The sequence below is a fragment of the Papio anubis genome, chromosome 6, assembly GCF_008728515.1.
Source record: "Papio anubis isolate 15944 chromosome 6, Panubis1.0, whole genome shotgun sequence".
In the NCBI taxonomy this organism is placed as follows: Eukaryota; Metazoa; Chordata; class Mammalia; order Primates; family Cercopithecidae; genus Papio; species Papio anubis.
In genome coordinates this window covers 156806477-156828961 of record NC_044981.1, presented here as the reverse complement: position 1 = coordinate 156828961, position 22485 = coordinate 156806477, and the positions used below count along the sequence as shown (strand labels likewise).

Below are 22485 nucleotides of genomic sequence, written 5' to 3'. Positions count from 1 at the left end.
ATGTCAGTTGGAAATGCAGTATCCTGCTTTAAAACTTGGATTTTGGAGCGAGACTACTGGTTCTTCCACTTACTACCTGGTGATGTTGGGCAAACCACTTAGCCTCCTAATGCCTCAGTTTCCTTTTCTTTACAATTAGGTAGTATTACCCAATATAATATGTTATGAGAATTTAACAAGATAATATAAGAAAGTGCTTAGGACAGTAGCTAGTACACAGCAAGCTCTGAATACATCTGAGCTATTGTTATTTTTATAGTCACAAATTTGCCATTCCTCAAAACTCCCAGACAACCAGAATCTCGGTTTGTTTTAACCGAATGATGAGATTGGTCAGAGAAAGCAGCATGTACTCTGCGAGAGGTTTGAAATTAATCCAATACCCTCATAAACCAGACCATGTGTGGATGTAGCTGTGTATGTAGCTGTGTATGTGAATGTGGAGATGTGTATGTAGTTTCCATGTATATATCCTTTTTACAAATGGTATAAAAAGATGAAATGCTCTACTCAGACAGGAACCCTGTGGAGGATAAATGCCACCATCCAGGCTGAACAGCAGAATCAGCAAGTGAGCACAGGATGCCAAGAGTGTCACCGCTCTGGGATGGGATCTTCAAACTCTGCCCAGGGCACACTTAGGTTTCCCTCTGTCCTGCTCAACAGCATGGGGCCAGGGACAAATGCCCAATCAGTAATGCCAGGAAGCTCATCCCAAAGAGGACGCAGCCTCTAAAGCCAGCTCCCTCCAACCGCCCTCCTTCCTGCTTAATTTGCAAACTGATACTTGCTCCTCCTGTAATCTGACCCAGAAGATGGAAATTCAAGGTCCCATTGTGTGCTAGTCAGCACAAGTCATTTGGTGTCTCTGAACTTAGCTTCCTCAACTTCCCAAAGTGGCGATGACTGAGTCTTTATCAATGTGTCTCATAAATGACCTTTTGTAAGGGATCTCTTAAATTAAGCCAGATAGGTTTCTAATTTGCCTGCTCTGTTGATGTCTCAAAACATCTGACATTCACTTGCCACCTGCTGGGCAGAGGTGCAGGTGGGGTGGACAATAGGACATGTTGCCCTTAGCAACCAGGTATAGGGAGTAAGCGTCAAGGGACAGTCATTCTTTCCTCAGCTGGAGATTGTTGAATCCACCATAAGCTGCTGATATGAGACCACGTGGCTAGGAGGCCACCTGATGCCGCAGCAGCCCCCACACTGACTCTGGGGCTCTGCCGGGAGAAGCCTGCAGTTCCTGGAATCCTCACAACCACTGGGAGCGGGGTGCCATAAGGAGGCGGAGTCTCAGAGAGAGTCTCAGATGGTCAAGGACCCTGCTCCAGGCCATAAAATCAACAGGTAGTGGAGAAGATCCTGGAACCACATCCAGCTCTTGCCAGGGTCCAGTCTCCTGGGACAGAAAGCTGCCTCCCTCCTTCCAGGACAGAAAGCTGTGTCCTCTGCAGCAAGGCAGAAAGTGACAGCCTCCTCCCATCGCCATCACTCCTGCTCTGTCAGACACCTGTCCCTGGACCGCCAGACCCCCAGCTACCACCTCATCCTGATCTTTCCTGGTCTGCAGCCCTCACACCCATCACTTGCTGACCAAGGTAAAATTTTACTTCTTTCATTGCAAGACCCACATGAAGACATGTTGGGGCGGGATTGAGGAGGTGACTGCAGGGATCTGCAGATCCCTTCCATCTACGCATAGGGTCAGGCGTGCTGCTCCGATGTTCACAGCACCACCTGAGTGCCCCCCACTGCTATGAGAATTCTTGCATGATTCGTTGCTGTGACTATCTTTGGGCTCTCTTACCAGCCCAGGAGGACTGGGGCATCCCCCAGCTCACGGCACACACTTGCTGAAAGGCAGGGAACTCCACAGCACTGGCCCTGTAGGAAGGGCCCGGGCATTTCACAGCAAGGCCCTGACCAGGGACTTTGTATGTTTCCTGATGCCCAAGTCACAGCTACCAGCCTTTCTAAGCATCTGAACGCCATCTGGCCCCCAACCCACTTATTTCTGCCTTCACACTGCCAGATGCCTTTCACGGCCCCCCGCCCCGACTTTTATCAAGACAGACTTTGGCTCTGTCACAGCAACAGTGAGGAAGGCAGGAAGGGAAGGGTCCTCAATGTCCCTTCATGATGCATCAGGCAATATGAAATATACTTTGTTTCCATGGCTCCATTTTTAAACCACTCCCTGGAATTACGCTCCCTCCCTCCCGTGGGAGAGCCTGAGCAGACACACCTGCAGGGATCCTGCCACTCTCCCAGATCCACTTCCTGAATGGTCAGACAAACCTTACTGTGACCCGCACCAGTGCCGCTGTGTGCTATAAGTACACACTAGCTGTGCCTTATGCTGCAAGAACAGCACACGTGCTCATTTTTTCACACGTGTCCACGAGCCATGGGGAAGTTTAGCCAGGGAGTGTCACTGTTTTTAATGGTGACTTTTTTTTGTTTGTTTAAGGCCTTCCACAGAAGTTTTGCCAAGAGGATTCTAAGAAAGATTAGAGAGGACATTTTTAATACACATTTGAAAAACATCATTCAAAGCCTACAATTTACAAATTTGTGACCAGTAAACGGTGTGATCATTATCATCAGAAAGTATAAGATACAGGACAAGGGCTTTGCTTCCAACACTGGAATGAAGGGCTAGGTTCACTCCACCATTGAGAATTTATTTATTTATTTGTTTATTTGCCAAAGACAAAGATTTGAGTTTCTAGGTAGTAATGTCTATTCTCAAAGGACAACCAAAGTGCTACTTGGCACCCACTTCCATGATCTTAAGTCCTTGTGGCTATCACTGACCTCAGCTAGATCAGGCCAGAAGTGTCTATAATACAGCCACGTGTATTTCACCATGCCTCCAATTCCAATTAGAAGCTTTTTCCTGATATACTTTGAAGACTGGCTATTGTTATCTTTGTGATTTGTCTGACAGATAAAGAAATTTTAAAATCAAGTTTTTTGTGTCCTCCAGGAACAAAATCATGGTGTAGGTTCAGGAAGCACATAACTCATTGTGAAGTGAACTGTCTTTGGTATATTTACTGTGATATCTCATGGCTTGCACAGGCGTTGACCTTCTAGAATCACCAAGGAGAACCAAAACCAAGAGTGAGATAGAATAAAATATTTCCTGGAACAAGGGGACAGAGATATCTTCCCTGAAATGGCCATGGTGCTTCTGGTGTTTGAATGAGGAGCGTGTTTTATTCTATCATGTGTATGTAAAGGTCACGAGGACATGGTTTGCTGGCAGAGTTTCCGTACTAAAAACCAATACAGTTGCCCCTCGGTATCCGTGGGGATTGGTTCCAGGACCCCCATGGACACCAACATCTGAGAATGTTCAAGTCCTGGATATAAAATGATGTCATTTTTGCATATAACCTACCTACATCCTCCCTTATACTTTAAATCATCTCTAGATTAACTATAATGCCTAATATAATGTAAATGCTAAGTAAGTAGTTGCTATACCATATTGTTTAGGGAATAATGACAAAAAAATAAGTCTGTATACATTCAGTACAGATGCAAACATCTTTTCTGCACAAATATTTTCTTTTTTTTTCCTTTTTCTGTCTTTTTTCTTTTTCTTTCTTTCTTTCTTTGTTTCTTTCTTTCTTTCTTTCTTTCTTTTTTTTTTAGAGAGAGTCTCAGTCTCATTCTGTTGCCCAGGCTGGTGTGCAATGGCATAATCATGGCTCACTACAGCTTTGAATTTCTGGGCTCAAGTGAGCCTCCCACCTCTTCCTCCCTAATAGCTGGGACTACAGGTGTGGGCCACCATATCCAGCTAACTTTTTTCTCTTTTTTGTAGACACAGGCTCTCACTGTTGCCCACACTGGTCGAAAACTCCCAGGCTCAAGCAACCCTCCTGCCTCAGCCTCCCGAAGTGTTGGAATCACAAGCGTGGGCCACCAACCCCAGCTACCCAAATATTTTCAGTCTGCAGTGGGTTGAATCCACAGATGTGAAACCCATGGATATGGAAGGCTAATCGTACTCTCCAAGCAATCTACATGTTGAAAGGCTTTCACCAATATAGATACCTACAAACGCAAAGGCATTTTCTTTCAGAGAGTGAATCAAACTAATTTTCTTTCTAGAAAATTCTTTCTAGAATACTTATTCTAGGAATCCAGTTACATAGGCTTCTTTTATAGCAGTATTTAAATTCTACTGATCTTCAAAAGTCTTTAGATAATTAAGTGCCTGATACCAATAGCACCAACAGCTTTCCCTAGAACAAATGCACAGGTGGAAGATAGCCAAGGCTTTGGAGAGCTTAAAAGAAAGAAAACAAAATAAAACAAAGCCCACGCAAACCATTCTTTAGGATTGATATTAATTTGGGGGTAGGCAAGTATGAGGAAGAATACAGAGAAGTGAAGGCGTCTAGGAATTTCTGCAGAAGATAACTCCATCTTCATCCCTCCAACACTCCATGCCCGCAAAGCAACTCTCTCAGGTGCCCAAGGGTTCTGATGTTTGGACCTCAAGGTAAATCGTGTTTTCTTTGGGCTTTGCTTTTCTGTAACAACAAAGTTAAAAGTTGAAGTTAAAATAAATAAATAAGCAATCAGTTTGTTGATGATGAAACTGTTGCAAAGTTGTACAAAGAAATGCATACATGTCAAGACAAAGAGAAATTAAGAATGACAAACAACAAAGAAGAAAAGGGCTTAGCAAACTACGGCCTGTGGCCCAGTTGAGCTTATAGCCTGTTTTTGTACAACCTGTGAACTACAAATGGTTTTTACATTTTAAATAGTTGGAAAAAATGAAAATATTTCAACACTTAAAAAATGACATGAAATTCAAATTTCAACATCCATAAACAGCATTTTACTGGAATCCAGACACAACCATTCCTTCATGCATTGTCTACAGCTGCTTCTCCCATGCAGGGGCAGAACTGGGTAGTGGCACGAGAGACCACAGGGCCCCAAAGTCTGAAATATTTATTATCTGACCCTTTCCAGAAAGAGTCAGACAACCCCTGAAGTAGAAGGTTGATCATGTTGCTGGCTAACTCGTTTTGAATCTGGTGACTTTTGGGATACATGTCATTATCTCCTTCATCTGTGGAATGGGTCTGATAACCATAGTAGCTGCCTCCCAATGTTTTGGGAGGATTTGATGAAATGCACATTTCAGGGAGGCTGACACACACAGTCAGCACCCCATGAAGCTTAGCTAGAGTTGCAGTCACTTCCATTCCTGACATTCTCCCCTTGCGAGTGGGGAAGAAGGAGTAATCAACATGATCACTCTGGCCATAGACTGTGGCTACTGTTTATGGAATTGGTATAGTGGAGAAGACAGACAATGAAATAAACAATTATCGTAACATGTGAAGAGTATTGTCAAGAACTGAGGATGCTCAGGGGGTTCAGGGCTCTGGGCGGGAATGATTAGGATGAGGGAGTAAAGGGATTAAACAGAACATCTTAAAAGACTACCAGGCCGGGTGTGGTGGCTCATGCCTGTAATCCCAGCACTTTGGGAGGTCGAGGTGGGTGGATCACCTGAGGTCAGGAGTCCAAGACCAGCCTGACCAACATGGAGAAAACCCATCTCTACTAAAAATAATAAATTAGCCAGGTGCAGTAGCACACGCCTGTAATCCCAGCTACTCAGGAGGCTGAGGCAGGAGAATCACTTGAACTTGGGAGGCGGAGGTTGTGGTGAGCCAAGACCGTGCCATATCTTGCACTCCAGCCAGAGCAACAAGAGGGAAACTCCAAGTCAAAAAAAAAAAAAAAAAGACAACCAAGTGGCTGTTAACAAACTAGAACGAAACATCTGTAAATCAGATAACACAACATTTGGGATCAAAAAGAAGGAAATCATCAGCAACTAGAAAATGCATTTACTGTTAAAATAGTATTTTGCCCTTATTAGAACTGAGAAATCCAGAATTTTTCCAAGTGAGGTGTACAGGGTGCCTATCTGCATGGGCATTGTTGGCAGAGATTATTAAAACAGATTCCTGAGTTGCATCATTCACATTCTAACTCAAAAATCAAGAAAGCTAAGGAATTTAGCATTTTAGCATGTTCCCTTTGTGCTTCTTCTGCACACTTAGTTTTGAGGATCACTGGGGAAACAGCACAATTTGCAAGAAGAATGGAGAAAATCTGAGCTCTATTGACCACCTACTATATGCCAGGCAACGGATTAGTCACTGTCACCTACTTAATCTGTTTGGATTTTTAAAGAAACTCTGTAAATTAAGTATTATTGTGACTATTTTGCAGGCATGGAAATTAAATGAAAAAGAAAGCTCCATAGGGTTCGATGACATTCCCAAAGTCACATGGCCTACTGAGTCAGGTGACCTAGGTTCAAACCTAAGTCTGTAGGACTGCATAGACTTTTCTCTCTCTATTCCCAAGGACACATGCATCCTTGCTGTGGAATCCATAGAACTGAGCCTGTAAAGGATCCTGAGAGAGATCACCTCATCAAGCACTGCTCCTTCATTTCCTTTCTTATTGCTCTAAGACTAGAATATGAAACTCCAGCAAATCTTGCTCTCTGTCAAAAGAATTTTGTGAAGAAAATTACTAAAGAATCTGAGACAGTTGCTCAGAGGACAGAAGATTGATTTAAAAATGTTCCCCACTCAGAGTCATTAACTCTTGGGTTGAGCTAGGGATCTTGTAACTCTTGGGGTGATCTAGAGATCTTGTAACTCTTGGGATGAGCTAGGGATCTTGTAACTCTTGGGATGAGCTAGGGATCATGTAACTCTTGGGATGAGCTAGGGATCTTGTAACTCTTGGGATGAGCTAGGGATCATGTAACTCTTGGGATGAGCTAGGGATCTTGTAACTCTTGGGATGAGCTAGGGATCTTGGTGCACCACAGCCAACATCACAGACAAATCATTCTCTGCCATGCAGTCAAGAACAGATAACTGTCAACTCATGCTCTTCATTATTTTCCTACATAAAGTCAGTGACTATCATGGTTTTTTTTACCTCACAGCAGTTCTGGGAGTAATAAAAAGACACACAAATATCTGTAAAGCTCTCCTAAACTTTTAAGATAGAGGAAATGAGGAATGTGGAGTGATATTAGGCCCCTTTTGGACGGCGGGTCAGACTCATGGGCCTCAGAGTCCTGGGCACCATGGGCTTCACCTGCCAAGGTTCTCGGCGTCCTTCATGGTCTCTGGCAAAGCGACCCCCTTGGTCTCCGGAAGAAGTAGTGTCACTCCCGCGGCAAGCAGGCCCAACACCCCTTCAAAGGAAACAGATTGCAAATGGAGCCGTTAGAGCACAGCCAATGTCATTTACAGAAATAATCACAGCCAGCCAAAGAGAGGAAGAGACAACACGGATGGGACAGATACTATTTTTTTTAAAAGAAAAAAAGTTAGCAACATTTATAAAAGAAAATTAAAACAATAGGATAACTGGGGAAATGTCAGAGTAAGTAAAGGAAACATTGCCTTCATTTTACTTCGATAGAAGTATAAAGTTCCATAGTAACTGATGTTTAAGTATTTGGGGATCTGTTGATTGGGGTACATATACACATAGAATTAGCTATAGAGCACAGTCTATATGCAGGCAGGGTGGACCCCTCCCATCACTCTTTTCTCCCTCTTTTTTCCCCTCGCCTTCTACTTCCCTTTCTCCCTCCTTCTTCCTTTCTCCCTTTCCCTATGTCTTCCTCCACCCCTCTTTTTGTATTCAACTGTGCCCAGGCATGGCAGGTCTGTGCAAACAACCAGGAATTGTTGCCTTCTATCAAGTGGGTAAGCAGGGTCTTGGAAGTTCCCTGGCCTAGGTTTGGAGAGATAAGTAGGAATCCTCTCTCCCTTCTCTCATCCAACTGTATCAGAAAGAAAGCGATACAGAACTTTGATTCCCACTCATCTCCTTGTGAGTGTTCTCAATTGTTAAGATCTAGATACAGAAGACAGGTGATAATTCAGCATCTTCAAGACTCTAGCAATTATATGTTAAATGTGTAAGAATTGGTGATCACATTTATCAGGAGACTATGTCAAAAGGTCTCTCAGATTCTGTCCTATAGTATGAATGACTGGAGTCCAGAGCGAGAGGATGGAAATCCCTGACCCATATCCTAGGAATGGTTTCTTATCTTTCCCATGAAGCAAGAGAGAATAAGCCAGGAGACATCCCAAGAGCATCACCATCCTTGCCTTTTGTAAACTCACTGAGAGATATCATTCCCTTCACTCACAAATATGACTGAGTACTCACACTCAGTTCCACCCATGCTGAGCCCACTGCCAAGCTGGAAAAGAAGAAATAATATATGCTTCACAAAATCTTACCAAATAAAACGAGAGGCAACGCTTGCCAAACCTCCATCAGCCTGAAGACTATGAAGGGGGAGATTATCCCACCTATGTCACACAGGGAGGAACACACCATCACTCCAAAGTTCCTGATAAAATACAAAGGACAAAAAATATGGTAATTCTGTGATTCACTTTTCCAAATGTTAACCTGATCCTAAAACAAACACAATGCCAATACCTGCAGCTTGCTGTGGGTATCCAGTGCTCAGCACCTCAGAAGAAAACTGCAGGGGTCAGGGGGAACCATGAGGACCAGCCCAGAGGGTATTGAGAGGAGGTAATAGGCTAGAGCGAAAGTGGATATGAGCCATCCATTGCCCATGCAATGGCAGAGAGCCTACCTCTTTTTAACTATACATTCAAATATTTAGCTCTTAGTTGTATAATTCCTGAAGAATTGCTGCAAGCCTTACAAAGATAAAAAGAACACATGCTCCCTGCTCTAAACTTCAATTTTACCGCACTCCTGTCCTAGGTCCATGACCTGTCATCACCTGTGAGGAAAGCACAATGTCTGGGAGTGGCTGAGTCTAGTGGGATTTGGGCCCTTCCCAGCCCTAAGACCCTGGGAGTGGGGTCAAGCAAGGAGGGAAATCCTGACTGATCTGCACCAGGGACTGACTCACCAATCCATCACCTCAATAGCCAACAAGTGACCCTTAGAGGAGGCACATGGGGAAAAAAGGAGACCTAATCAGAATAAGGGATCTGCCATTGGCGTTCACTGGTTAAGGGTCAGTGACTGTGGTTCCTTATGCATGTGATCCAGAGATTTGTTGCCCAGGGCAACAGGCCTTAAGTAGATCTTCCCAAGAAAAACATGAATTCCAGCTTCTAGCACTAGCACAACGGGGGATCTGCAGTGTTGATGAGGGTAATCTGGTGCTGAGTTTGTAGTTGTTGAGAAAGATAAGACTAATCGTTGAAATCCCAACTTCAAGCTCCTTTCCTATGGCTGCAAGCTTTGGTCTGTGCTAAGATGAGCATTTTCTTGGGAGAATGAGATTTAAACTGTGACTAGTTGTCTTTTCCACTTGAAGAGTTGCTGGGGATGCTTTCACTTTTAAACTATCTTCCCCCACCCCCACCGCCGGCTTATATTTAAAGTGAGCTTCTTGTAGACAGCAGGTGATTGAGTTTCACTTTTTTGTCCAATCTGATGATCTCTGCCTTTTAACTGGAGTTTCTAGACCATTTACATTTCTTGTGATTACTAGTATGATCGAGTTTCAATCTATCATCTTGCTATTTGTTTTCTTTTTGTTCTGTTTGTCCTTTGTAACCCTTTCTTTTTCTGCCTTCTTACAAGTTATTTTAAATGATTTCACTTTATTTTCTGTGTTGGCTTAATAGCTATAATTATTTTGTTTTTTAATTTTTGATTTAGGTTTATAGTAAACCTAACTCTTTGATCACAGTACCTTCAAGTAATATTGTAACATTCATAGATTACATGTGAAACTTACAATAGTATACTTGTATTTCTTCCCTCCTAGACTTTGCACAACACATTGTGATTATTGTTTTGATTGGCAAACTACAGTCCACAGGCTAAAGACAACATTTTTAGATTTGAGTTAGAAATGGTTTTTACATGATTAAAAAGTTTTTTAAAAAAAAAAAACAAAGAATAATATGCAATAGAGACTATATGTAATCCACAAGGCCTAAAACATTAGCTATCCAGCTCTGTACAGGAAAAGTTTGCCAATCCCTGCTTTAAAAAGTTCAATTGTCTTTTAAAGAAAATAACCAGAAAAAAATAAATATGTCCATTTACCTATGTAGTTATCATTTTCAGTGCTCTTCATTTTTTTGTGTAGATGTAGATTTCCATCTGATACTGTTTTCATTTTCTCTGAAAGAACTTCAAGACTAATATTTCCTGTAGTATAGGTCTGCTGGTGATTAATTCTTTCAGACTTTGTAAGTTTGAAGAAGTCTTTATTTTCTATTTGTTTTTGAAAGTATTTTTGCTGGGTCAAGAATTTTAGGTCGGCAGTTTCTTTTTCTTTCTTTCAGTACTTTAAAGATGTTTTTCTACCATCTTCTTGTTTGTATCATTTTCAATGAGAAATTTTCTGTCATTCTTATCTTTGTTCCTATTTGTGATATCTTTTTTCTCTTATTGCTTTTTAAGATTTTTTTTGTTTTTGTTTTGTTTTTGTTTTTGTTTTTGTTTTGAGACAGGGCCTTGCTCTGTTGCCCAGGATGGAGTGCAGTGGCATGATCTCAGCTCATTGCAACCTCCACCTCCCGGACTCAAGCAAGCCTCCTACTTCAGCCTCCATGGTAGCTAAGACTACGTGCATGCACCACCATACCCAGCTAATTTTTGTAGATTTTGTAGAAATGTTTCACCATGTTGCCCAGACTGGCCTTTTGAAGATTTTTATGATGTACCTTTCTTGATGTATTTTGTGGTTAGTATTTATTGAGATTCTTAGATCTATGTATTTGAAGTTTTCATCAAATTTGAAGAAATTTTAAGCATTATTTCTTTCTATTAACATCTCCTACTCACTTCTACAGACTCCAATTACATGCATTGAATTGTCTCACAGCTCACTGATTCTCTCTGTCTTTTCTTTTTGAGTTTCAATTGCTATCTTCAAGTTCACTAATCTTTCCTTCCATAATGTTTAATCTACTGTTAACTCATGTGGTGTATTTTTCATCTCAGACATTGTGTTTTTATCTCTAGAAGTTTAATTTGGGACTTAAAAACATTTTTTTTTCCTTATCTCTACTTAACATGCTCAATCTTTACTCTAGGTTCTTAAACATAGAGAATATAGGTATCATAACTCTTCTAATGTCCATGTCCACTAATTCTATCATCTGTGCCATTTCTAGGTCAGTTTGAATGTATTTATTTTTCTCCTCAAGATAGGTTCTCTTTTCCTACCTCTTTGTATGCCTGGTAATTTTTTACTGGATGTCAGAAATTGTAAATTTCACTTTGTTCCATGCTCAACTTTGTATTCCTAGAAACAATCTTGAGCTTTGTTTTGAAAACATGATTAAAATAGGAATAAAAAATCAGGAAAAGTTCTATCCTTTAAGGTATTATTTTTAAGCTTCTTCTATTGCAATTATTTGCATAATTTCTTACTCCCTACAATGACTAATTACAACATTCATATATTTATATTTCTTTTCCAAGCCCTCCCTCCATGATCTATATCCTAAGTGATATAAATGCTTATATCATCTCTTAGAAATTTTTAAAACAAATGTAGAGGTAGAAATTTTATTGAATGCCTTTCAGTATCAGTAGAGATAATAATATAATTTTTCTCTTTTGACTTATAAACTTGATTTATACTGTGAGGTTTTCTAATACTGAGCCATCTTTGCACTGCTGGAGTAATTCATCTAAGATACAGAATAGCAATTATTTTAATGTTCTCCACTGGTTGATAATATATTGTTTAGGATTTCTAGATCGATGTTCACAAATATATGTCTGTAGTTTCCTCATTTCCTTTATCTTTGTTGTTCTTTGGTATCAATATTATGCTAATTTTATTTTCTAAGCTTGGAAAATTTCCTTCTTTTTCTAGGCTTTAGAGCAATTTAAATATTATTGGAATTTTCTGTTAAATATTTTTTAAAATCTCCCTTTAAAACCATTGTGGATTCCTTCTTTATCACTATTTAGGGCCCTCCTTATCTTATTTAGTACCTCTTCCCATAAATTCAACTTTGATTAGATTATGGCACTTGCTGTATATTTCCCTAGTATGCTTTTGTGCATTCCTTCTTTTTTAGCTATTCTGAAGAAAAGTTATACTTCATATATGCAGGCATATTGTTGGATTTTGCTTTGTAATCAAGCTAGGGAGTCATCTTTTTTTTTCCAATAAAGGAGTTAAGACTCCTTTCATTTATTTAAATGTCAGAAATGTTTGGTCTTAATTCTATCATGTCAATTCTGTCATATCAATGCTGTCATCTATTCATATTCTATCATCTATTCACACCAGGGCTTTTTATTGCTTCTGGTGTCTTATTTTCGGTATGTGTTGGTTATGTGTATTTTTCCTGATAATTTGGAAGGGCTGTATTTTTAGTCAAATGATTACCTGTATAACCTTATATAATTAATACTCTATTTCTTTAGACAGTATTGACTAACTTCCTATTATGAACAATCATAAAATTAGTATTTTTCTACTTCCTCCTCAAACCATCCCTCCATAACCTGATTTAGTTGATTATATCATTACTTTCAGTGTTTTCCTTTATATCTTAAAATATACCTAGGATGTTACTTATCAGTTTTTACAAATATATTGCTGCTGAACAAATTATACTTGTCAGTTTTAAATGATACACTTTTCCAACAAAAAAAAAGATGTATTGAAGAAATCAGTGTATTACACCATCTCCAACATTCTCTCTCTTTTCTTTTTTCAACCTTTATTAGTTATAACTTTTCTTTATTTTCAGATTTGTGATATCATATTCTGTTTTGTAGCCAAAAACACACTCGTTTTAATATCAATTTCAATGATCACTACCAATAATTCTGACACATTACTCCATTCATCACTGTACTTACTGAATTATTTTTCTAACAGTTTTTTTGGGAAATGATCATAGGAACCATATTATATGAGATATTTTTAAATGATCGGCTATTGCTTTTCTATAGAAATGAGAGCTTGGTTGGATAAAATTCACTGGATTTGGGCATGGTGGCTCACACCTGTTATCCCAGCACTTTGGGAGTCTGAGGCAGGCGATCATTTAAGGTCAGGAGTTTGAGACCAGCTTGACCAACCCCATCTCTCCTAAAAATACCAAAATTAGCTGGGCATGGTGGTGGATGCCTGTAATCCCAGCTACCCAGGAGGCTGAGTCAGAAGAATCGCGTGAACTAGGGAGGCAGAGGTTGCAGTGAGTCGAACTCATGCCACTGCACTCCAGGCAACAGAGACTCTGTCTCAAAAAAATAATAATAAAAATAATTGGATTATACTTTATTTTCTTGAGGTCATTGCAGGCATTGACTGTCTTCATGAAATGATAACAATTTGTTCTCTTTATATAGGTGACAAACTTTCAGTCTGACTAGTTGGTGACTCTTTCTCTATCTTTAAAGTATAGTAACCAAATAAAAATATGTCCTAATATTGTTCACTGGGTTATATATTTCCTGTTACATGTGTCCCTTTAATTTATAGATTCAAGCATTCTTTTATTTTCAGATGTATTCCTGAAGTATATTTATTGTGTATGTGTGTTGGCGGGGAGTGTATATATATCCTTTTTTTTACCAAAAGCATTACAGACTGTATACATACATACATACACAAAACCTTTGAAACTCTACTTATTTCTTATTTCTTTGTTTTTTTTGTTTTGTTTTGTTTGTTTGTTTGTTTGTTTCTTCTTTTTTGAGACAGAGTCTCCCTGCCTGGACTGGAGTGCAGTGGCATGATCTTGGCTCACTGCAACCTCTACCTCCTGGGTTCAAGTGATTCTCCTGCCTCAACCTCCTGAGTAGCTGGGACTATAGGCATGCACTATCATGCCCAGCTGATTTTTGTAATTTTAGTAGAGGCGGGGTTTCACCATGTTGGCCAGGCTGATCTCGAACTCCTGGCTTCAGGTGATCTGCCTGCCTCGGCCTTCCAAAGTGATGGGATTATAGGCATGAGCCACTGTGCCCAGATTAAACTCTGCTTATTTCTTATTTCCATTTTATTTTGCAACTCTTAGTCCTGTCTTGCCTTTCCCTCACATTGATTTTCATTTCTCAAATGCAAGAATTTCTCCACTTCTTAATTTTTCTGTTTTGTTTCTTTCCTAAGACAGCTTCGGTGTCTTCTATTGCCTTGCCAGATATTCTCTCTAGAACTATACCTCTGCTAGAGATGACTGATTTATGAATACTTTACATTTTGGTCATATATGTGGTTAGAACGTTGATCTATGTTGTTACAGTATTTTTCTGGTAAGTATTCTTCATTTGCCTTTTGCTTTTTCTGCTCCTTTCGCCCTTTATCTCATGGTATGTTTGTGTAGTTCCTGAATGAGTTACTGTTTGGTTTATTACTCGTCTTTTCATACTGTGATTTCTTCCTCCATCAGTCATTTCTAGAAGTGTTTGTGGGGAAGCAGCCAGGCCATGTTCTGGGCTAGTAGAAATTCTTTGATCAGGGTTGTATGTGAGTAGATGCTTTTAGCTCACTTATTCCTCATCTACAGCGGCTGACGGTGTGGTAACTAGTCTCCTCCACCGGCCTCTCAGTAACTGCTGTCTGAAAGTTCCTGCGCATCTTCTTTTACAGCCTTGCCTTCCCTGCTTCACCTTCAACCATACAATCTCCAGAGAAGGGAGCTTCCACCTCCAGCCCATGCACCCATCATTCTGTTCCTCCAAACAAGGGGCCACGGGTCACACCCTTCAAGGCGCGCTGTCTACTTTGGAAAGCTGCTGGCCTTGCCTATGATTTGCTGTCACAGGGGTCCTTTCCTGGAATCTTCTCGGTCCCCCTTAGACCTCACACACTAGGCAGCCCTTCCTCTTGTAGATTGTCTTTTCATGTTATCCTGGTTTCAAACGCATTTGCATTTTCCCTCATTCTTCTGATAGCTTTTGTGTGATTTTCAAGAGGTGCAAGAAAAGACTCCGTTATTTTTTACTATTTTTAAAAAATTATTGTTAAAAAGGAAAAAAAAAATGGCAAGCACATGGAAGCTAGAAGAAGTAGGGAACTAGGCACCTTATTTACAATTCAGAGGTTTGTGGTGCTTCGTTCATTGAGCCATTCTACAGCGTGTAGTGAGTGTGGCCATAGAAGAGTTCTGTGAGGTACGGAGAAGTATGACCTGACACGGGGTTTCTGTTTTCAAGGAGCTCATAAGAAGGTGAGGAGATACAAATGGAAAGATCATTTTCAAAGCGAGGCAGTGAATATTAATGCCAAATGAATATTTTTACAACACGTGCTGCACAAAGTGAGGGGGGGAAGAGCCGTCCAACTCTGAAGCCGCCGGGAACAGAGTCAGGGCCAAAATGCTTTACATAGAGACTATCTAAACTTGGAGTGCTTATAAAGTAATAAAGCCACAGAAATTATCCCTTCCCTGCAAATTAAATTTGATTCAATTGATTAGAAATATTGGAACTCGAATGACTGTCTTACCTTGTGTGTGCACGTGTGTGTAGGTAAGAAGTTGAGAGTTTTTTCTGAACATCTAGCTTCCGTCCCTAGTGAATGAGAAGGATTCTCCCACCGGCTCTCTGAGCAGTGGTCAAGGGCTCCTCAGGGATGGATTACTTGCCCTTTCTCCCTAGAGAACTATGCACTCAGTACCTTTCACAGTTTACATTTTGAGTCAGTCCCCTTGGCCCGGTGGCCATGACAATGGAATTGTTTGGCCTGGCTATTTTAGACTCTAGGCTCAGAACTGCCAAATATAGAAGGTTTTCTCTTTAATTTGCCTTCATCTCCTGTACTCAGTCCAAGTAACTTTTTACCAGTGAGAGTCTCAGACATGGCCTCTTAATAAATGATTAGTCAGGTAAGAGTGAATCAAGGCCATCCTGGTGTCTTCTGGCTTTACTGAAGGGCTCAGAGCACTGTGCATGTATAAGATGAGACTGGGGAGCTGGGGTGTTTCCTAGAAACTATTGGTATGATGACATAAGGAGAAGAAACAATGTATACAGAGGAAAAAGAGTTTAAGGTAACATACGGAATTTCTAACAAACTAGAATTTCTTGGAACTTTAAGCAAAATGGTTACTTTTATAATTAAAATAACCTTCATTTAAAACTTCCAAGAAGGCAGTAAGTACAGGCAAAGATACTCAACATTATTAGTAATTAGGAAAAATAAAGTCACAATAATACCATTACCTACCAAAACCACTTTTAGAAAGCTGACAACACCAGGCCAGGTGCAGTGGCTCACGCCTGTAATCCCAGAATTTTGGGAGGCAGGCAGATCATCTGAGGTCTGGAGTTCAAGACCAGCCTGGCCAACATGGTGAAACCCCCTCTCTACTAAAAGTACAAAAAATGAGCCGTGCGCAGTGGTGCATGCCTATAGTCCCAGCTACTCAAAAGGCTGAGTCAAGAGAATCACTTGAACCTGGGAGGCAGAGGTTGCAGTGAGCGGAGATCATGCCACTGCACTCCAGCCTAGGCAACAAGAGTGAAACTCCATCTGGAAAAAAAAAAAAAAAAGGCTGACAGCACCAAACGCTGATGAGAATGTGGAACCACAGGATTCCTGAAACACGGCTAGTGGGAACACAAGATGGCACAGTCACTTCAGAAAATGGTCTGACAGTTTCTCATAGAGTTAAACACACACTTACCATATGACCTAACAATCCCACTCCTGAGTTTTTAACCCAACGTAAATGAAAACATGCATCCACTCAAAGGCCTGCATCCAAGTGTCTATAGCGTCTGCATCAGAATCACTCTGAAGGAAGCAGTCCAAATGTCCCTCAAGTGATGAATAGCTAAACAGTGTATGAATTGTGGCGCACTGACATTCACATGCTGGAGGACTACGCAGCAACAAGCAAAACACTGATACATCCAACAAGTGGGTGAGTTTCGTCATGCTAAGTGAAGGAAGTCAAACACAAAAGGTGACATGCCCTATTATTTCATCTACAGCTCACTCTGGAAAAGCTAAAACTGCATGGTCTGGAGATGAGAAGAAAAGGGGATTGACTGCAAAGAGACATGAAGAACCTTTTGAGGGGGAAATAGTCTCTATTTTAATCGTGGCAGTGGCTAAATGACTATATATACGTGTGCGAGACAGTGTGTGTGTGTGTCGTCAAACTAATCTAACTGCATGTTAGAAGCAGTGAATTTTACTCTATGTCAATTATACCTCAATAAACTTGATTTAAAAAAAGTAAGTTCTTCAGCACCAAAAGAAAAGGCAACAAAAGTAAAAAGAGATAAATTAGACTACATCAAAATCAAAAACTTCTGTGCATCAAAGGTCACAATCAACAGAATGAAAAGGTAACCTATGGAACGGGCTAAAATATTTGCAGGTTTATACCTGATAAAGGGTCAATCTCCGGATTGTATAAACCATTGCTACAACTCAACAACAACAAAACCAGTTCAAAAATGGGGAAAGGACTTGAGTAGACATTTCTCCAAAGAAAATACACAAATAGTCAACAAGCACATGAAAAGATGATCAACATAATTAATCATCAGAGAAATCAAAACCACAATGAGATAACACTTCAAACCCACTAGGACGGCTACTATCAAAAAGACAAACAGAAATTAGCAAGTGTTGGCAAGGATGTGGAGGAACTGGAACCCTTGTGAACTGCTGGTGGGAATGTAAAATGGTGCAGTCATTATGGAAAAAAATATGGCAGTTCCTTCAAAAAACTAATAATAGAAAGTACATTATGATCCAGTAATTCCACTTCTGGATATTCCACCCCAAAGAACTGAAAGATGTCTTGAAGAGATACTTGTACGTTCATGTCCATAGCAGTATTATTCACAATAGCCAAGCAGTGGAGCATCCCAAGTGTCCATTGAGAGATGAATGGATAAACAAAATGTGGTACATATGTACAATGGAATATTACTCAGCCTTTAAAAAGAAGAAAATTTTGGCACATGCTACAGCATACATGAACCTTGAGGCCGTTACACTAAGTGATCTAAGCCAGTCATACAAAGACAAATACTATATGATTCCACTTATATGAGGTACTAAAACTAACCAAACTCAAAGAAACAGAAAGTAGACAGGTGGTTGTCAGGAGCTGGAGGGTGGAGAACATGGGGAGCTAGTGTTTAATGAGTACAGAGTTTCTGTTTTGCAAGATGAAGAGTTATGGAGCTTGGTTGTGTGAAGGTACTTGACATTACTGAACTGTACACTTAAAAGTGGTTAAGATGGTAAATTTCATAATATGTATATTTTACCACAATTTTGAAAAGTTCCTCAGTTTACACAACAGTGACGTGCTGTAATGGAAAAACCACAGGGTTCCAGGTCAGGAGGATGTGGTCCTTGACCCAGCCCTGCTTCTTTCTAGCTGTCTGATCCCTGCAAGGCTTCTTTCCCTTTCTAAATCACAGCTTCCTCATATGTAAAATGGGGATAATCATACTCAAGAACAAATTTAAGGGCTAAATGGAATCACAAGTATGGAAATACTCATGTGTCACTATACAAATGTCCGCTGTTTAAGAAAATGATGCCCAGAAGTGTCAATGAAATGGCTGATGTTTATACAATAAATTAGTGCCAAGGACAGGGCTACAACACAGATCTCCCAAGTCCCTGTCCAGTGCTCACTTCTCTACACCAGCCGCCTTTTGTTCTTCTACTTGTTGTATGTACAGAACAACTTTGACACCATCTGTCAGCTCACAGGGTCCCGTTTCACATTTTTTGCCGTAATTATGGGTTGACCCTCTCTTGATGCTTCACCCCAACTCTCTGAATGTGATTTCTTAACAATGACCCTCAATGTCCAAACTGAGCAATGCGGGGGCATCTTGAGGAAGCACCTTGGAGAAGTTGGTTCCCACTGAGCTGGTGGGTTCACAGCCATGTCACTGGCTACCCCTGTTCCATGCACTCACCTGACAAATGTAGGGTACAGCTCAGCATTCACCAGGCAGATCATTTGGAATGCAATGGTGATTCCCATTCGGCCAACACACATGAGTATGATGTTTAACCAGTGCAGGTCTGGAAAGGAAGCACAAAGAGGGTGCGGGTGGTGGATAGGGGCTTCGTTCTCTGAGTTACTGAGAGAGGCCACGGTGGGTCATGCTTGGACTGTCAGAGCTGGTGGGCCTGGAAGGTTGTCTTATCTAACTTTCTCATTTAGAGATAAGTCAACTGAGTCTCAAGAGATTTGGGGATTTGATGATGACATATTCAAGAAGACTCCATTGTGCAGGGAAAAGAATGGGCTTTTTGAATCTCAGCCTGGTTTCCTGGGCTGTAAAATGGGAATAATGACACCCAGCTGACAGATCGTCATGAGACTTAGAGCTGATGTGTGTCAAATGTCCACTGTGACCACAGAATTTTAAAGTTGGCTTTTTATTTATTACATGATAGTATCCATTGCTAGTTCAGTGCCTGAAACACAAAAAGTACTCAATAAACATAATCCCCCTAGTAGTAGTTCTTAAACTAACAAAACAGATTTCTACTCCTCAATCTAATATTTGTTTCCAATATAGTTTTAACCGAATCACCTTTCGTAAAAGTCTCAGAGGCTGAGAATTAGGGAAGCGAGCCCTTGTTTCTCGCTGGCAGGCTGCTGTGGGGTTCTTGACCATCTGAAGGCCCAGAAAGCCCTCTCGCTATTGAGAATGATCAAAGATTTTGGCTCCACTGGAATGAAGCTCAGATCCTTAATAACCACCAGCATCTTCTCTGCATGGGTTACCCCCAGCACTGAAATGCAAGTGACCCTGTGACACACCAGCTTACTATAAAGGCCTCTGTGGTCACAGACACGATGTCAGCTTGACCCTTGTCCCCAGATACTGGCTATTTATGGAAGTCTTGTTTCATTTCACTTAGCCAGTGTGAGGGTCCAAACGAGAGTGCCCCTTGCCCGTCTCACGGGTGCGATACAGTCTCTCTGCCTCCTGCAGCTCTCAGCCCTGATAGAGAAGCCAAGCTGAGCCTTCTGTTAAGGACCACACCTCATCTAGCTTCTAAAAGATAAAAGGCAAGCAGTTCACTCCAATGCCTCAAGGGAGGTCCACGTTCATAGGTTGTTAGCCTGGTGATGCTTGACCAGAGGTGAACAGCATCCCTGGCTTCAAAGAACCGACCACGTCTCCACTCTGCACCACCAGGGCCACTCGTTACAGCAGCCAGAGGGATCCAGTTAAGACTGAAGTCAGGTCAAGTCCACCCTTGCTCAAAGCCACCAGTGGTTTCCTACCACTCTTGGGATGAAGTCCACAGCTGGCTATTTCCCAGCTCACTCCATGCCTCGCTGCACTGCTCCCCACGAGCTCACCTGACCCTGGTCCCTAGATCCTGAGCGGTCCCCGCAATGCCATACTCTTCTCCCCACAAGGGCCTTGCATGTGTCAGAAAACTCTCCCCAGATTGTTACATGGCTCTTCCCACTTCATTTAGGCCTCCTCAGACCTCCCGTGCCTGTTGTAGAAAGCACTGACATCCTTCTCTTTTCCCTCTGGAATGTCAGCTCCATGGAGCAGGAACTCTTTCTGCTTTGCTCATGGTTGAAATTCTAGCGCCTAGATACCCGCCAGCCATATAGAAAGCCTGGAGATATTTCCTGCTGGAGGAATGAATGACTGTCCTAAAATGTGATAAGGACTAAGACAGAGGGACGAGGGGCGGGCAGGAACTGGGAGGAGGAGGCTGGGGAGGGGACCATGCCTGGGCGCTGTCCAGGTGACAACTGAATGGACTTAGCCCTTGATTGCCCTCCTTCTTGGCACTCAATGCTGTTAACTTTTTAAAAGTCTGCCCATCCGTCACATCTTACCCAGGATTCCAAAAACAGAGAGATTGGGAAGAAAGTGGGCAAAATCTATTTCAAATCCATGCTGCCCCTTTTCCTGTGTTCTCTGTTCTTTCTCCATGAAAAAAGAGAAAAGAAAACTGAGCTTTCTTTCCCCACCCATTTTTCTTTCCAGCCTGATCTATATAGCCTAGTTCTTGGGCATACAGATTTCACAGAACGGTCTCTACAATACCCTGCCCGAAAGCCTGTCAAAATGACTCACTAAACCAACAAGTGCAGAGCACATGCAATAAAAACGGAGAAAAGAGCAAATCTGCCCTTGTATTTATTTTACAACATATCCAAGAGCAGTGAATGTGAAAGGCAATTTATGTACTCAAATTAAAACTGACGGAAGTTAATCTGCTTTAGGTTTAAATGTAGCTTGGTTTATCTTTGATTGTAAGAATTACAGACTAAAGTGTACATCCACCGAAATGGCCACTCTTAAAAAGACGAGCCATATCAAGTGTTGGGAGGATCTGGAATAATTGGAGCTCCCATGTGTTCCTGGGAGGAGCATAAAATGGTCTAACCACTTTGGAAAGCTGTTTGGCAGTGTCTGCTAGAGCTAAACATATGCCTCCCTGGGACCCAGCAAGTACTCTCACAGACCTGTACCCAAGGGAAATGAGAGCATGTGCCCACCCAAAGATACGTGCAAGGATGATTTTAGTCCCAATAAGTGGCAAACGTTGGAAACAACACAAGTGACAATCAACAGTGAAAGGGATGCAGAGTGTCACATTTACACAATGCAATGCTACACAATAATTTTGTTTGAAGTACCAACTACACTTTCATGTGACAACATGGGTGGATCTCATAGGTGCAATGATGAATTTCTTGTGCCTATAATCCCAGCACTTTGAAAGGCTGAGGTGGGAGGATTGCTTGAGTCCAGGAGTTTGAGACCAGCTTGGGCAACATAGTAAGACTCCATCTCCACAACAAATGAAAACATTAACCTGGCATGGAGGCTCACGCCTGTAGTCCCAGCTACTGAGGAGGCTGAGGTGGGAGGATACCTTGAGCCCAAGAGTTCAAGGTTGCAGTGAGCTGTTGATTGCACCACTGAACTCCAGCCTGAATAACAGAGCAAGATTCTGTCTCAAAACACAACAACAACAACAAAAATAATGTATTTGGTATGGTGTCATCTATATGAAGCTCAAGAACAGACACAATCTGTGGTGACAAAGGGCAGGGTAGTGGTGACCTTGGAGGGGTGGCGGGGGTTGTTGTGAAGGAGCATGAGGGAGGCTTTGGAGAAGTTGGCATATTGTTCTCCATCTTTATGAGGATCATGCTGCCCGGGTGTACACATTTTTACACACTCATGGAGTCGTGCACTTATTGTTTGCTGATTGTATGTATGTTAAAACTTAATTTAATTTTGGGGGTTTTTTTGTTTTTTTTTTTTTTTTGGAGATGGAGTCTCGCTCTGTTGCCCAAGCTGGAGTGTGTGATCTCGGCTCACTGCAACTTCTGCCTCCTGGATTCAAGCCATACTCCTGCCTCAGCCTCCAGAGTAGCTGGGATTACAGGCACCTGCCACCAAGCCCGGCTACTTTTGTATTTTTAG

The 22485-nt window shown here is 41.4% G+C and overlaps 1 protein-coding gene across 2 annotated transcripts in view; it reads right to left on the bottom strand.

Annotated features, from left to right (window-relative positions):
• Window positions 1–4348: 4348 nt before the first annotated feature.
• SLC22A1 (solute carrier family 22 member 1) overlaps window positions 4349–22485 on the bottom strand; it is a 35434-nt gene continuing 17297 nt past the window's right edge. The window contains exons 8-11 of one of the 2 annotated variants that reach the window (XM_003898359.5): window positions 18979–19087; window positions 8340–8452; window positions 7174–7273; window positions 4349–4556 (exon numbers count right to left, since the gene is read on the bottom strand). In XM_003898359.5, the coding sequence (XP_003898408.2) occupies window positions 4490–4556; window positions 7174–7273; window positions 8340–8452; window positions 18979–19087 (389 nt within the window). In that variant the 3' untranslated portion in view covers window positions 4349–4489. The remainder of the gene's footprint in view (window positions 4557–7173; window positions 7274–8339; window positions 8453–18978; window positions 19088–22485) is intronic. The other variant, XM_003898360.4, reaches the window with a different exon arrangement.